Source organism: Pantherophis guttatus, chromosome 6 (assembly GCF_059756535.1).
Source record: "Pantherophis guttatus breed Tessera chromosome 6, ASM5975653v1, whole genome shotgun sequence".
NCBI lineage: Eukaryota > Metazoa > Chordata > Lepidosauria > Squamata > Colubridae > Pantherophis > Pantherophis guttatus.
This window is the reverse complement of record NC_142068.1, coordinates 76,511,854-76,529,947: the sequence shown is the minus strand read 5'-3', so window position 1 is coordinate 76,529,947 and position 18,094 is coordinate 76,511,854. Positions and strand designations below refer to the sequence as shown.

At 40.8% G+C, this 18,094-nt stretch overlaps 1 protein-coding gene across 1 annotated transcript in view; it reads left to right on the top strand.

Moving 5' to 3' along the window:
- Positions 1-18,094, top strand: part of ANAPC16 (anaphase promoting complex subunit 16) — a 31,939-nt gene that overhangs the window by 873 nt on the left and 12,972 nt on the right. The window contains exon 2 of the mRNA XM_034425998.3: positions 14,518-14,675. Within this exon, the coding sequence (XP_034281889.1) occupies positions 14,534-14,675 (142 nt within the window). The 5' untranslated portion in view covers positions 14,518-14,533. The remainder of the gene's footprint in view (positions 1-14,517; positions 14,676-18,094) is intronic.

Genomic DNA, 18,094 nt, shown 5'->3' with positions numbered 1-18,094 from the left:
CTTTACAGCTTTCTCGAAGCGGTTTACAGAGTCAGCCTCTTGCTCACAACAATCTGGGTCCTCATTTTACCCACCTCTGGTTGGGATTGAACTGCTGGCAGTCAACAGAATTAGCCTATAATACTGTACTTTAACCAGTGCATGCACCTTCCTTCCTCCCTTCCTTCCTTCTTTCCTTCCTTCCCAAGCAATAGTACTTACTTATATACTGCTTCACAGGGCTTTGCAGCCCTCTCTAAGCGGTTTATAGAGTCAGCCTCTTGCCCCCAACAATCTGGGTCCTCATTTTACCCTCCTCGGAAGGATGGAAGGCTGAGTCAACCTTGAGCCGGTCCGGATTGAACTGCTGGCAGTCAGCAGAATTAGCCTGTAATATGTACTTTAACCAGTGCACCAACCTACCTACCTACCTTCCTTCCCAAGCAATAGTACTTAGACTTATATACCGCTTCACAGGGCTTTGCAGCCCTCTCTAAGTGGTTTACAGAGTCAGCATATATTGCCCCCAACAGGTTAGATTGGAGGGATTTTTTTTAATCTTCCTAATTTTTCCCTGCTGTTTGCATGTTTTCCTACCTTTCAGATCTTTTTGCTTCCTTGGTTGAAAAGTTTTGGTGGGCTCCTTGGTTGCTGCCTTGTGCCCCTGTTTTGGAAAATACTTCGTTGAAAGTAGCGGGAGAAATTATGTTGACTAAATTATGAACGGGATGCAGATTAACCTATGTGTATGCAATTTGGGAAAGTAATTTCATATACGGTAGTATTTTTTTTTAACAGTGTCTGAATGCACTTTTACATCCACTTCTATTTAAGTATAAGAGAAGACCTGTACCCCTTCACATGTAAACCCTGCCAAAAGGTGGCTCGGAGATAATGATAGGCCCAAGTTTACCTATAATAACAGAGGGTGGATTTGAACCAGGGTCTCCCCAGTGCCGACTGAATATATTAGCCACCACATTGTGTTGACACTCGTTTTAATAAAGTTGGATGAAAATACAAGAGCTGCTGTTAACATTAGAATTGGTGGTAATTTATTGACCAAATGTTGAATTTCAAATTCTATCATCATTGGCTACGCTTGTTAGGACTGATGGAAGAAGAAATTCAATATTTGGAACCAACATGTTGCATATTCTTATACTGGAAGTCAAGTATCATGGTTGACCTAGAAAAACTTAGAATATATTGGAATAAGCATGACTTTTGAACCAAAGCAAAGATGATCCACAGTCTGGTGGTTATGCAGAACCAAGAAAACATGCATTTTAAGATAAGTGCCAATGGTGTCCTTCCCTTCCCCAGCATATTGTATCCTGTTGATGCCTTTTTTAACTCATGCATGTATTTTTTCTTGGCACTGACAGGTGAGACATGCACTTACAGGCTTACTCCAGAACACTGTTTTTTTTTTTTTGCTTTGACTCCCGAGTGTTACATCTTCCTAATAAATAAGAGGTTTGCTTGATTGGATCAAAGATCCACCTGATCCAATACTGAGTTCCCACAGTGATGTTGAATACCAAAATAAAGTAGTCGGATGATAAAGCTCTGTTACTCTAAGGATGATTAGACATTCTAGTTCTAGTCTACTAAAGTTACCAGTAGTTTAGGAACCAGGCACATCCCCTAACTAACCAGAAACATATTCCAATTCCCACAAACCTGACCTAGCCATCAAGTGGCAACAACAGAAATTGCAGAAGTCTAGCCTTGTGTGAATGCCAAATGTCCTGAGTAGCAATCATTTCCGTGTTCACAACCCATGCATCTTTTCAGGCACTGTAATATCTTAGAACCTGCATCAGGAAATTGAACTTTCTTGATAGATACCTATCTGGGCAAAATGGTTTAAATGTTTAAACTGTAGTCAAGAATACACTGAATTCAGAATATTGGTACAACTTTTCCCCCCCTTAAATTTGTACTTCTCAAATGTGTGTTTTCATTGGTACTCCATAACCAAAACACTCTGCAGTGCAGTTTGTTAAGCAAAAAGTAAGATCTTCCTAGGTCCATTCATTCAATGGAGACCTACCAAACATATTATTTACAGTGGCAAGTCAAATGTTGATGGTTTTTAAATACTTGATTAAATTTAATTACAGGTAGTCCTCGACTTACAACAGTTCATTTAGTGACTATTCGAAGTTACAATGGGATTGAAAAAAAGTGATTTATGACTGTTTTTCATACTTATGACCCTTGTAGCATCCTCATGGTCACATGATCAAAATTCAGATGCTTGGGAATTGATTTATAAGGTCCTGGGGTCACGTGATCACCTGTTACCTTCTGACAAAGCGAAATCAATGGGGAATCTAGATTCTCTTAACTTTGTTACTAACTTCATGACTTCAGTGATTCACTTAATTGTGGCAAGAAAAGTCATAAAGTGGGGCAAAACTCACTTAACAAATGTTTCACTTAACAACAGAAATGTTGGGCTCAATTGTGGTTGTAAATCGGGGGCTATCTCTAACGGGTGGGATTGAAAAATTTTAGCAACCGGTTCTTTGCCTGATTGCTTTGTGGGTGTGGCCATGGGGTGTGGCCTAGTCAGCTTCCTGCATCACGGCGGGGGGGGGCGTTTTCGCCCTCCCCAGGTTCCGGAGGCTTTTCTCAAGTCTCTGGGAGGGCGAAAATGTCCTCCCCAGGCTCCGGAGACCAGAAACGGGCCCATTTCCAGACTTTCAGTACTTCCGGTAGGCCCGTTTTTCACCCTCCCCAGGCTCCGGAGGCTTTTCTTGAGCCTCCAGGAGGGCAAAAACGGCCTCCCCTGGGGTCCGGAGGCCAGAAACAGGCCTATTTCCAGACTTCCGGTACTTCCAGTAGGCCTGTTTTTTGCCCTCCCAGAGCCTCTGTGCGGGGCCTGCACTTACCTGGCTACTACTATCCAAAGTGTGGAGATTCCTGGGAGGGGTAGGGTCAGCCAGTCCTTGCAACTACTGGTTCAGTGAACCAGATTAAAATTAACATCCGGTTCACCTGAACCGGTCCGAACCGGCTGATTCCCACCTCTGCTTCTTGTATAACATAAAATACAATCAGAAACAGAAGATATGAAAGTTAAGACAGCTTCAGAAAGAAAGGAAGAAGAAAACAGAGTGTGACTTCTGACATTTTCGGTGCTATAGAATACAAAAAAAGTTATAACTTCAGTCTTTTCATTACATTTCTAAATCTTCCAAACCATTTCTGTCACAACAGAATCATTCCAGTTTTCGAAACCTAAAATCAAGAGTTTCATTTTTTTCAGTTTGGAATACAAAGCCCAGAAGTGGTTTCCAAGTAGAGATCAAACTAGATAGATTCTTCTCTTTAAAACTGTCAGTTTTGCCTCCAATGTTGATAATTGTATTCAGACAAAAAGCCTCAAATTTGTGCTGATGGTGAAAAAACACCAGGACTGCAAATTTAATGAAGAAATTTGCAAAGGTGATTTTTATGTACCGGTATTTGAATCACCTCTTGGGTGAAATCTGGCTCCGTTTCCTGCATAGCCAATTTTCTCTGTTCAGCAACACAACAGAAGTTATAGAATGAAACTGTTTGTATGACAGACGGTGGCATCCAAATGAAAAACCTGAAAGAAAAGCTGGTTGAAAACTAACGTATTTCATGAGCCTGCAGATCAGTTCGCTTCCCATAGACAGCAAAAGCAACTTGGTTTTAGAAATTTATGTATTCTCTCCAAGACAGCTGTATTGCTTACTCAGAGAAATGGTGGATACCTCAGTGAGATGAATACATTCTCATGGACCCTGCTAGACAAGATCCTTGGTTGGGAAGAAAAAGGTGGAACAGTCTTTACAGTTTGCAATTACAAAACCAGTGAAGCAGATGATGAGCTGACATACAAAGAAATATTGTGCAGACAACATAATAGAATGGAACAGGGGAAAAATCCAGCAGGTACAGACTTTCAGCCGTTTGGTAAATAGGGCCATTTATTTTAACAATATTGGCTTTCTTACAGAATTTACTATGTACTGCCTGTAAAACAAAATTTCTCGTTGTGAATAATATTTGGACAGATGAGAGAAGACAAATGGAATTGACATCTCTGTAAACGCTGCTTTTTGTGGGAGTCAGCTAGAATCATACTATGCTGAATTCTACCATTTCTTCTTAAAAAACAAATGTATTTATTTAAAGAAATCATTCTAAAGGAAATACTTGTTAAGCGAATAGTCAAGAAGAGCAATTCTTTCACCTTTTATGATTTTTGAGGAGAATGGCTAGACGCAAAAACAGACTGTGGTAGATTTTGGTTTGTTTCAGTAAGTTTGCCTAGGAGAAAAACAAGTTACAGTTAAATGTGAATAAACAGGTAAATTTACACAAATCAACATGGGAGGGGAGAGACAGACAGACAGACAGACATATACATATACAGATAGGTAGGTAGATATAGATATATCTACATATTGAGAGAGAGAGAGAATGAGAATACACATCTTACTTAGTAGCAGGAAGATCTTCAAAGTACAATAATTAGTGTGATCAGTTTCCCAGAATTATATTATTATGGAAAACTGGTCACACTAAGTATTGTTCTTTGAACACCTTCCTGCTACTAAGTGAGATGTATTCACTGTAGCCTGGAAATGCCTCTCCTCCAATCATTTGAAGAGGAACAATGGAGTTGGAAGGGACCTTGGAGGTCTTCTCCTCTGCTCAAGCAGGAGACCTATACTATTATGGACAAATGGCTGTCCAATCTCTTCTTAAAAACCTCCAGTGAAGAAGCACCCACAACCTCTGGAGGCAATGACTAAATTCTGAAGGATTTGGAGAAGACACTGAAGCTGGAAGAAAGAAAACATCCTTTTGCTGGCAACTGTGCCAAATGTTCATGGTTTCTTAGCCTTTGATGCCTTTGCTAGTCATTTCATTACAGGATCTGTAATGAGGATCTATCCCAATTGTTCTAAACCCATAGTCTCAAATTAGGCAAAAACAATGAGCATGGGTGAGAACATTTGCTCTTAAAGCAGCAGAGTGCAGTAATTATACCTTTTAACTACGTTCTGACAAAATTACAAACGATTCTGCAAGGCCTAATCCCAAACCACCGGAATTACTTTTTTTAAAAATCTAAATCTGTTGGGTGAAAATATTTATAATGAGATAGTGAAGTACATGGGCACAGTACTGGATCTCACTCAGAGGTGGGTTTCAGCAGGTTGTGGAGAACCGTTAGTGGAAATTTTGAGTAGTTTGGAGAACCGGTAGTAAAAATTCTGACTGGCCCCGCCCTCATCTATTCTTTGCCTCCCAAGTCCCAGCTGATTGGGAAGAAATGGGGATTTTGCAGTAACCTTCCCCCAGAGTGGGGTGGGAATGGAGATTTTGCAGTATCCTTCCCGTGCCAGGCCCACCAAGCCATGCCATGCCCTGCCCACCAAGCCACACCCACAGAACCGGTAGTAAAAAAATTTGAATCCCACCACTGATCTCACTGCCTACCGTATAACTAGTCAGCATACAGTTGATCCTTTTGCTATTGTGACCCCACAAAGATGTCAATATGCACATGGGCCTGGCTTGTTCAGTAATGCTGGAAAGACACACACACACACACACACACACACACACACCTTGGTGGTGGCATCTATTAATTGGAGGCATGTTCTTCAGTCAGAAATCCCTGCCGAGGCCATGAAGCATTTTGCACAGAGATTGAAGAGGTAGTGTAATGAAGTACTGTAGCTGGTGTTTTGATAAACATAGCAAGAAATGTACAAAATAACCCACAGCACTTCCTCTGTTGACTCTTTTGAAGTTGGTTCTGCTTCTTTCTGTTACTTGGAAAAAGTTCGTATTAATGTTTTCTGCTTTATTTCTCATGGTACTGTACTGTATATCATATCATATATAGCAGCTTGGGACAGGAACCAGTCGCTGTCTATCAACATTAGAGAAGCTGAATCCTGAGCAGAAAATGCTTGATTTAACTAATAATTATAAATAATTATGTGTGTATCGCTCATTTTTATTTCAGTACTTATATATTCATGCATTTCAGACCCAACAGGTAGGTTGGGCTGAGAGAAGGTGACTGGCCTAAGGCTGGCTTTCATGCCTAAGGCAGGACTAGAATTCCCAGTCTCCTGGTTTCTAGCCTGCTGCCTTAACCAACCAGACCAAACTAGCGTTGCCAATTTAACAATGTAAGCACATTCCAGTTTTCAGGTTGTGTTCATAAACAGATTTGATACAAAAGTTTGGATCCCCAACTGTTCAAGTTGTAGAGAAAGTGTATTTGCATGCTAATAATCTCAAAAGATGGATGTTCTTTGCGCTTGGGAAGCAGCTGGATCTGTTCCTCTTTGTGTGTGTGTGTGTGTGTGTGTGTGTGTGTGTGTGTGTATTTTAGAATCAGTAGATCAGTTTTATTGATGGCAGGTCTCCTGTTATAATAGAGACACTAAAATTTTCGTCTTAGTTTCTTATTTTTGTCCTTTTTATTAAAAAAATCCAATGGATTCTGTATACTTTCATGTGAATAATTTTTCTGGCTTTTGCTAGAGCAATTAATACAAGTTCAAAAATCGTTTTCTTAATTTAATTGTTTTCTTAATTTTCTCTCCCTAACAAGCTTTTAGAACAGTGGTTCTCAATCATAAGGGGTCCGCGAAGATGATGCAGTCATCTTCTTTTAAAGACCCCATAATCCCTTGCGGGGTAGAGTCTGGGCAACTGAATGGAGTTGAGTGTTTACTGGCCAGATGCCCTTCCTGTCACCAATGCAGAGTTTTGTTCAGCAGATATATTCTCATTGTGCCCAGAGAGAGAAATATCTGCCTCTACCTAGGATCGAACTCACAGCCTCCTGATTGTGAGGCGAGAGCTCCACCTCTAGGCCATCACACCACTCCAAAGGCTTGATGTAGTCTAGTGCTTTAAATCTTAAGTCTTGGTGGTCCGTGTAGTGAGGAAAAGGTGCATTTCCTCTTAATGAACAGCGGGATGCCATGTTGGGCCATTGATTAGGTAGTGCACCTGTGAAAAAAACAGTGTGGGATTTTATAATGAAAAAAGAAAATACTGTTGAACATGGATTTAGTAATGACTGTAATAGATTTTCAGCAAATTAACAGAAGGCAATAGCTGCATGGTATGCCTATATACTATATATATCAGTGGCTAACATGCTGAGCTTGTCGATAGAAAGGTTGGCAGTTCATCAGTTCAAATCTCTAGCGCTGCGTAACGGGATGAGCTCCCGTTACTTGTTCCATCTTCTGCCAACCTAGCAGTTCGGAAGCATGTAAAAAATGCAAGTAGAAAAAATAGGGACCACTTTTGGTGGGAAGGTAACAGTGTTCCGTGCGCCTTTGGCATTTAGTCATGCCGGCTACATGACCGCGGAGACGTCTTCGGACAGCGCTGGCTCTTCGGCTTTGAAACAGAGATGAGCACTGCCCCCTAGAGTCGGGAACGACTAGCATATATGATTTGCAAGGGGAACCTTTACCTTTACGCCTTTATTAACAACCGAAAATTCTATTTCAGTTGTGAGAGCAATGCAATCATATTCGGTAAATAGCCTAAAGGTTTTATTAATTCTAACTTTGAAATGATGTGACAAAGACTTTGTTTGCCTTTTAATAGAATTATGATGGGGCCCAGGGATTTGTAATACTTGAACAGTCCTTTTGCCACCTTTTTACTTGAGAAGAATGACAGTAATTTTGTAGTTCTGCAAGGGCACCAGTTGAAGGGATGAAGGACAACTATTCATTTTCACAAGGGATGCAGGTAGTTCTCAACTTGTGACTAGTTGTTTACCAACCGTTTATAGTTATCACAGCCTCTGAAAAGGTGCTTTATGATGGTTGCCACATCCTGAGTCATGTGATTGCCATTTGTGAGCTTCCCAGCCGGCTTCCAACAAGTAGTCAATAGGGGAAGCCGGATTTGCCTTAAAGGTAAAGGTAAAGGTTCCCCTCGCACATATGTGCTACTCGCTCCCGAGTCTAGGGGGTGGTGCTCATCTCCATTTCAAAGCCGAAGAGCCAGCACTGTCCAAAGACATCTCTGTGGCCATGTGGCCAGCATGACTAAACGCCAAAAGCGCACAGAACACTGTTACCTTCCCACCAAAGCTGGTTCCTATTTTCTACTTGCATTTTTTACGTGCTTTTGAACTGCTAGGTTGGCAGAAGGTGAGACAAGTAATGGGAGCACATCCTGTTACGCGGTACTAGGGAGTCGAACCACTGAACTGCCAACCTTTCGATCGACAAGCTCAGCGTCTTAGCCATTGAGCCACTGTGTTCCTTATAACCTTACGACCGCATTATTCATAGAATTGAGGGGCTGGAAGGGACCTTTGGAGGTCTTCTAGTCCAACCCTCTGCTCAAGGCAGGAGACCTAATACCATCCCAGTCAAATGGTTGTCTTGTCTGTTCTTGAAAACCTCCAGCGATGGAACACCCACAACTCCGGGGGTCAAGCTTTTCTATTGATTAATTGTTCTCACTAGCACAAAATTCCTCCTTAGTTTTAGCTCTATTTGATAAGCTTTGACCCACCACTTTTTGTCCTGCTTTCTGGTGCTTTGGCGAATAAGTGAATCCCCGTCTTTTTTGTGGCAGCCCCATAAGTAGTGTATTTTTCAGAGTATAAGACACTTTGGAGTATAAGACGCACATTAGTTTTTGGGGAGGAAACAAGAAAAAAAAATTCTGCCTCTGCCTACCAGCATCGATTGGTGTCCATCTGGTAGCGTCCTAACAGCAAACAGCCTAGTTAGCTTCAACATGTTATTGCAGCCAGATTTAGCACGAACAGTTGATTTGCAGTTGGATTGGCCTCCCAGAATAGCGCCAATCAGCTGTTCCAGGCTGCGGGGATCACCAGAGACTTTTCTTTTCTTTCTTTCTTTCTTTCTTTCTTTCTTTCTTTCTTTCTTTCTTTCTTTCCTTTCCTTTCCTTTCCTTTCCTTTCCTTTCCTTTCTTTCTTTCTTTCTTTCTTTCTTTCTTTCTTTCTTTCTTTCTTTCTTTCTTTCTTTCTTTCTTTCTTTCTTTCTTTCTTTTTTTGTGCTTACAATTTGTGTTGCACATTCCAAAATATTACTTCATGTTGAAATAGAGCTAACAAAAAATAAATAAAGATAACAATCACGCTGTTGTCAATTGAGAGCTTGGATAAATAGAATAAAACAGCACGAGAAGCAATCATATAAACAATAGTAGGATGAAAGTTTAAAAGCTTTGAAACTGATCCAGAATTAGGATGTGCTCCAAGATTTGAAGATGAGGATTTCTTGAGTTCAAGATGCCACCGTGTGGATACATTTTGTATTGCGTTTCTCTGTGAAAACACCTGTCGGAAATAAATGCAGCTATGGACCATTCGCACACCTCAGGAGACGGAACAAAGGGAGGAAAAATTGGAAGCTGGAAATATCCCAGCATCCGTCTGCCAGCCATAAAGATTTCTAGGCATGCATAAAAACTGGACAATATATGGATTTATTTGATCCAATCCCATATGAGCAGATGCAGCTTTAATTCATTTTGCTTCTTGTCTTATAAGAAACCTGAACTTTAAAGCACAATGGTATATAGCTTCCTTTGTAAAGGTGCTTCGCTTCCTGTGTGCCTTTCTACCTGACAGTGCTAATGTAAACCTGTTTTTATTTTTAAATCGACATCATGGTCCATTTACTGTGCTGTCTTTTCCCTCAGTGGTGAAATGCACTTACCGTATTTTTGGGAGTATAAGACGCACTGGAGTATAAGACACAGTTTAGTTTTTGGGGAGGAAAATAGGAAAAAAAAATTGCCTACTAGGTATTCATCTGGCTAGCGTCCTTAGTCTGGTCAGCTTCAGCACATTAGTTTGCTGGTTTTTATTCCCTGCTTGGGGATAAAAAACAGCTTCTAAAGCACAACTGATCTTTGGAGAGAGAAGCAATGAGAAAAGCAGGCGAAGCACGGAGATTGCTTCACTTGTTAGCTCCTCGTTAGGGCTGAAAAAAAGCTTCACAGCTGAGAGTTGGAGGGAGCAGGCAAAGCACGGAGTTCACTCTCTAGCGCCTCATTAGGGCTGAAAAAAAGCTTTGAAAAAGCTACATTCGGAGTATAAGATGCACCCAAATTTTCAGCCTCTTAGGAGGGAAAAAAGTGCGTCTTATACTTCCAAAAATACGGTACCTTCACCATCGGATCGGAAATGTGAGCTTGCGTGCTCCTCTTCTGCACATGCGCAGAGGGTCAAAAACAGGATGGGTGGGCGGAGCCTCCCGCCACTAGCCCTACCAGTTCGCGTGAGCCAGGTAGATCCGGCCGGATTTCACCGCTGTTTTCCCTCATCACTTTTTCAAGTGTGGATCATGTTAAATGCACTGGTACCTAGGATAATGAACTATATTATCTTGCATGGCAGGCTTGTTGACATGATCATGTAAAAGGATCCAGAAGTGAGTCTCCACCGCAAACTGTAGGACAGATAAACAGAATTTTATTTTGGTCATTGACCAATACGAATACAATCAATAAAATAAACAACACAAAGCTATCCCCTCACAACAAGAACTATTCAATCAGACCCCTCACGTCCTTGAATAATCTGTTTCAACTTCTCCCCTCATGACACTGCCAGAGGACATTGCATGCCATAAACAACTAGACACAAAGGCAGTTTTTCCTCATGCCATCACTCTGCTAAACACCTAATTCCCACAGTACTGTTTTAGGCCAAAAGATATTTACCCATGTAGTATGGCTGTATTGCTATTATCCTTGCATCTTCTCATCTTTCTCATTTCTCATCTTTTCTCATCTTCTCATTTTCCCTGCTATCTTCTCCGATTAGTATCTCATGATTTATCACTTCTTGTTTGTATCTTATGATTAATGATTGTAACTACAGTATGTTTTATTATCTATGACCTATCACTTTGATGTTTGTATGTACGCTGAGAGTTTATGCACCAGAGACAAATCCCTTGTGTATCCAATCACACGGCCAATAAAGAATATTCTATTCTATTCCATATTCTATTCTATTCCATTCCATTAGCAACCATTTGTAAGCAAAGTTTACAAACAACATACCAAACTTGCTAATTTTAGAGGAACAAGTTTATCCTGATTATTTAACATAAAGTGCAGATAAAAGCTATCAAATGTCCCTGCAGGTGACTCTAGATTTGCTAGCTGGAAGCAAGAGTGAAAGGGACTTTTGATTTGCTGATTTAATTTATTTACTAATTTGGGAGGGCTTTATTTATTTATTTATTTATTCAATTTATATACCGCCCTTCTTCTAGTGGACTCAGGGCGGTGCACAGCCAAAACTAAAATACATAACAATACAAAATTTAAAATTAATTAAAAGAATTATATACTTTGGCCCGAATTAAAACAATGTGAATTAAAACCCATTTACAGATTAAAACTAAACAATTAATAACCATTAAAAACTAAAAAAGGGGGCGGGGTTCACGCCAGCCCTGCTTGTTGGAAAAGAAGAGTTTTCAGGGCACGGCGAAAGACCCGGAGATCCGATATCCTTCTTATCTCCGGGGGCAAATCGTTCCAGAGGGCGGGAGCTGCCACAGAGAAGGCCCTCCCCCTGGGGGTCGCCAGCCAACATTGCCTGGCCGACGGCACCCTGAGGAGTCCCCCTCCCTGTTATATTATTTATTATAGTAAATGATAGCATTTGTAATGTGTCCCTACAAAGATATTAGGCCACATCCTGGACCAATCTATTTCTGTTGGAGTAAATTGCAAAACTACAATAGCTGTATAAAATTGGGTTTTATAGGAGCATGACCTTGGTTAGTTGATTTAAACGTTTTGTATTACGAAACCTCCTGCATTGACAAACAGTGGGAACTTGATGCAATTGTCTCATGATCTTTCACCTTTCCATGCGTTGTGTATATTTTATAACCAAAAAGTGTTTTCAGCAATCCAGCTGTCTTCCCCACCCAGGCTCTTCGCTAGTTTGCAGAAGCTACCTTCTGGTTTTATGGGATATAATACTTCTTGATTCCTAGTCAAAATTGTAAGGTTGTTTTTACTCCTGATGACCTTGTGGACAGTTCCATATTGTTTTCTCGACAAATGTTAATATCACTTTATAATGCCTTGATAAGGCCACACTTGGAAGACTGCATCCAGTTTTGGTCGCCACGATGTAAAAACAATGTGGAGACTCTAGAAAGAGTGCAGAGAAGAACAACAAAGATGATTAGGGGACTGGAGGCTAAAACATATAAAGAACGGTTTCAGGCACTGGGTATGTCTAGTTTAATGAAAAGAAGGACTAGGGGTGACATGATAGCAGTGTTCCAATATCTCAGGTGCTTCCACAAAGGGGCTTCCACAAAGATGAGGGAGACAACCTATTCTCCAAAACACCTGAGGGAAGGACAAGAAGCAATGGATGGAAACTAATCAAGGAGAGAAGCAATTTAGAATTAAGGAGAAATCTCCTGACAGTTAGAACAATTAATCAGTGGAACAACTTGCCTCCAGAAGTTGTGAATGCTCCAACACTGGAAGTTTTTAAAAAGAGATTGGATAACCATTTGTCTGAAGGGTTGTGTAGGGTTTCCTGCCTAAGCAGGGGGTTAGACTGGAAGACCTCTAAGGTTCCTTCCAACTCTGTTATTCTACTCTACTCTACTCTACTCTACTCTACTCTACTCTAAGCTTTCGTCTGTGTGTTTTTTTTTAAGTCTATCCTAGCGACCTAATATTTTCTGGGTCTCTCATTCTGTAGTTAGGCTATTAATTTAGTAGCTAGAGCAGTAAAGTGTACAATGTGCCAGAACACACAATTGTAGTTGATTGATTGTAGAGTGCTGGCTCGTGCATGAGGTAATCTACGCTATGATTGGTTGCTGTGGGTATAAAGGGGGGAGTTTTACCTCTGGATTTACCTCTTCATGTTCCTATGTTCCTGACTATCTTGTCCGCTGTAAATATAAATGTTACATATATTTATTTATATAAAGCTACAGGTTTTGTGTCAGTATCTCTGACTTTGTTTGGACTGTTGGCTGCGCAATTCCCTGACATGTTCAGATGTCCAGCCTCAGTTAGGTTTCAAGTCCAGTTGACTTTGATTTATGCTCTGTTTCTATAGAAACAAGCTTTTTCCATGCCAAAGTCATCAAATCAGCCTCCATAATTTTATTCCTGGATTTCATCCAGATAGGAGAAAAAAAATATATAATCTCTACAACCAAATGCTTTGCTAATTTTTAAACCCCTGTGTTGGAATTATTTCCCCTAAATTTTGTAGTGTAGGTTGATGCGTTAGTACATGGCATTAAAACAGTTTTACTTCAAATTGGGGTTAATGTCTCATATTTCCTTTTCATGTTTCCTCATCCTGTCTAGTAATAATGCAAGCATCTAAATTACATGATTTTGTATTAGAAACAGATTTGATAATTTAATTGGATATACGGGCAAAGGGGAGTCTGATGCAAATATGCTGACGCTCTTCCAAATAAAAAAAATGAAATTAAAACATTTGATTACAAGTTAGTTTTAGGTATTTAAAGACTAATCTCTTTAGTGATACATTACCTCTCTCCCCTGTTAAGAAATTTGATTTACTTGATGCTTTATCCAAGATAATACCTACTAAAAAATTGATAATGTCTAACCTCTGATCATTTAGGCGAACTGTCATTTTTTTAACATATCCATTTGAAATTCAAGTCCCTTTATTGATTCCTTTAACAGATGCCAACTGAATAGCAACATAGGCATTATGGAGTCAAATATTAAAATGTTAAATGGGGAGCCAGCATGCAACTGCAAACTTTATTTACAAAATTATTTTTCTGAGGTACCTATGTGCCAGAAAGGCATTCATTGAAAATGAAAATGATATAAAAGTTTGCAGCCCAAAAACATGGCTAAGATGATATGAGGGAACTTTGCTAGTTTTCGTTTTGTTAAGTGGGACTTTTGTCATTGGCCAGTCTCACATTAATGACCATTTTCTGACAGAAGACATAGCTTCAGTGGTGGATTGCAAAATTTATTACCGGTTCTGTGGGTGTGGCTTGGTGGGTGTGGCATGGCTTGGTAGGTGTGGCAGGGGAAGGATACTGTAAAATCTCCATTCCCACCCCACTCCGAGGGAAGGATTCTGCAAAATCCCCATTTCCTCCCAATCAGCTGGGACTTGAGAGGCAGAGAATAGATGGGGGCAGGCCTGTCAGAATTTTTACTACTGGTTCTCTGAACTTCTCAAAATTTCTGCTACCAGTTCTCCAGAACTGGTCAGAACCTGCTGAAACCCACCTCTGCATAGCTTCTATCTCAAAATTCCAGATGTGTTTATCAGTGCAGAAATGCTAGGAACTTTTGACTTGGAGACTGCTACTTCAAGCGCATTTGAATCTGTAATCAATGTAATTTTTTTTAATATAAGCTATTGAAAATGCAAATGTTCTTTGGTTCATTGACAGCTGTATTGTGGTGGAATCTACATAGCTGAGCTTTGTTTCTCTTTCTCCTACATTCAGGTTCAAGGGGGGCAAGATGGCAGCCTCTACTTCGTCATCATCAGCTGGTGGAGTGAGTGGAAGTTCTATGACTGGATCTGGATTTAGTGTCTCAGATCTTGCCACGCCACAGAAAGCCCTCTTTACATATCCTAAAGGAGCTGGAGAAATGTTAGAAGGTAAAAGTGTTCTGCATTATTTTGGTTTGTAAGTCACGATAGTACAGTGCTGAATACTATGGCTGATTTTTAATTTTAGTGTGTTAAATGAATGACAGTGGCCCAGTTGATAATTAAAAATGGGTGGATTTGTGCAATGTTCTAAGCCCAAACTAATCAGAAATTACTATTACCTATAAACTGAATCTTCCTTCCTTCCTTCCTTCCTTCCTTCCTTCCTTCCTTCCTTCCTTCCTTCCTTCCTTCCTTCCTTCCTTCCCTCTCTCTCCCTCTCCCTCCCTTTCTTTCTTTCTCTCACTCTTTCTCTATCCGTGTGTGTTTGTGTGTACTTGCACATATCTTTCATGCAAAGGCTACTATGGAACATTTGAGACCAGACTGATTCATCTTCTGAATTAGGTCCGTGTGAAGAAAGTAAGTACTTGGCCTAAGCAGAAGGAAGCCAATAAGCAAAAGGAGGTCACTCACCTCAGAAATGTTGGCACCACAAACAATCTGATAGGGCAGTAAAACAAAATAATAAAATGGGCAGTGTCTTTGGGATATTGAAGTGGCGTCCATAGTTATTTGAGAGGGAAGAGGAAAGAGAACTGTTGTGGCCCGCCAGCGGTCATCAGAGCTGGCAGCAGATTTGGACAGTGAGGGGGTTGGGGAGGAACATGGGCCAGTCCTGGAGTCTGGGGAAGGCTCTGGTGAGGGCTCTGCATCTGGTGCTTTGGAAAATAGGGTGACCCCCTCTTCTTTGTGGCAGCCCCTTCAACATTGGAACACTGCTAGTCTCTCTTAGTCCTTCTTTTCACTAGACTAGACAAACCCAATTCCTGCAACCGTTCTTCATATCTTTTAGCCTTCAATCCTCTAACCGTCTTTGTTGCTCTTCTTTCATACACCAGTTTGTGGATTTCCATTCTTATCAGCTATGTGTCAGGAATGATGAGCATAAAACTTAACTACATCTGGAGGGAATTAGATTGCCTTCCCTACTTCGATTGGATGAAGGATACGAGCCGTCTACCTTTATTGCAAAAGAATAAATAAACAGGGGCTCTTCTGTTAGGTAGGTCTGATATGCCAGGTGTGATTCACTCTGTGAAAAGATAACTAAGCCTCCGTCCCCCATGGGCTGCTAGCCTTAACTTGCATACAATGAAGTGTTGCAACTAAAATTAAAATCCCTAATGGGCCAGATAGTAAACCCCATAATTTCTAACCAGTGTAGCCATTGGCTATAAGTGGCTCAGAATGCCAAGCTGTGTAATGTAAAAGATCTGGAGGGTACCAGGCGGAAGGGCTGGTGTCAGTTTCACTTGGCTGGTACTCTATAACTGCCTTGGCTTTTTGTGTAAACACAATGCTGATTAATGGTGATTTCCTTTCATTGTTTTGCCATGGCTGATAAGAAAGAGAACCAGCTAAGAAAAACTATCTTCTTCATGATGGCGTAGATATTTGCCCAGTACTCATTGGTGATACTATTTCAATGCAAAGAGAAGGGCATTTCCAAATTTCAAGCATGTTAACTTTGCATTTTCTCTCTAATTAGGACTGGGATGGAATCTATATGCTGTTTTTGCCATTAGTGTGACTTTATTTTTTAATACACTGTGCCTTTATTTGAAGGATACCGTTATTTTCCCCCAAAAATAAGACCCTGTCTTATATTTTTTTCTGAACCCCGAAATAAGCGCTTGGCCTTATTTTTGGGGAGGTTTTATTATTTTGGGGCGCATGGAGCAAGATGGGGCTCCTCTTGCTGTCTTACCTGATTTCCAGTTCTGGGTTTGTTTGTTTGTTTGTTTGTTTGTTTGTTTATTTATTTATTTATTTATTTATTTATTTATTTATTTATTTATTTATTTATTTAAATTTCTATACCGCCCTACTCCCGAAGGACTCAGGGCGGTGTACAGCCATGAAATAAAACACATAAATATACAAAATTTAAAATCGAATAAAAATGAATTAAATAAATTTGGCTGAATTAATACCCATAATTTAAAATACCCATAATTTTAAAATACATTAAAAATTTAAAATTTACATTTAAAAGGGAGAAGATTTAGGCGAGGCCCGCTTGATGAAATAAAAGCGTCTTCAACTCGCGGCGGAAGGTGCGCAGATCCGGGATCCTCCGTATCTCTGGGGGGAGCTCATTCCAGATCGTCGGTGCCCCCACAGAGAAGGCTCTCCCCCTAGGGGCCGACAGCCGACATTGTTTGGCCGACGGCACCTGGAGGAGCCCTTCTCTGTGGGAGCGTACTGGTCGGTGGGAGGCTGTTGGTGGTAGTAGGCGGTCCCGTAGATAACCAGGCCAGGTTTAAATATTTTTGGGGAGGGTTTATTTTCAGGGAGGGCTTATTTTAAGGGGGAGGCTTATTTTAGTGCATGCACTCAAAAGCCTGATTGGGCTTATTATCAGGGGATGTCTGATTTTCGGGGAAACAGGGTACATACTGGATAAAGCTAAACTTCATTTTAAATATAGTTCGGACATAGTAATGGGGCCTAGTTGTTATTCCATTCTGCAGGTTCTGGGCTTACCTTCCTGTGTGTGTGTATATGTGTGTGTGTGTGTGCTAAATTACAGGTAGTCCTCGACTTACAACAGTTCATTTAATGACCATTCAAAGTTACAACAAAAATGAATTTACGACCAATTTTCACAGTTACAACCTTTGCAGCATCCCCATGGTCATGTGATCAAAATTGGGATGCTTGGCAACTGGTTCACATTTGCGACCATTGCTGTGTCCCAAGGTCAGGTGATCATCCCCTTTTGCGACCTTCTGATAGGCAAAGTCACTGGGGAAGCCAGATTCACTTTTAACAACCGGGTGACTTAACTTACCAACTGCAGTGATTCACTCAACAGCTGTGGCAAGAAAGGTCGCAAAAGGGGGCAAAACTCGCCGAACCAAATGGTCTCACTTAGCCACAAAAATTTTAGCCTCTGCTGTGGTCATAAGTCGAGGACTACCTGTACTCCAATCAATGGCTTAATCCTGGCTGGAGTTATAAAGCTGCTGTGGTGCCTATCTTGGGAAACTTACCTGTGGAGACACTTAAAAGAACGATGGAGCTGATGACCTATTCATCCAATGCAGAAAATTCAGCTGGAATTCTACCAGCGCTTACTGTACTGTGTCTGATCCTGTAGGACAATGTTTCTCAACCTTGGAAGCTTGAAGATGGGTGGACTTCAACTCCCAGAATCCCCCAGCCAGCACTGGGGGATTCTGGGAGTTGAAGTCCACCCATCATCAAGCTACCAAGGTTGAGAAACACTGCTGTAGGAGGATTCAGCAGGGGAGATTTGGCCAGAATAAGTATTACGGAATCGTATCAATAGCTATTGTTGTATCTGCCGTGCCTTACCTCAGTGTGGTGAGAGCTTGTGGTCCAACTGCTTTGGAAACAGT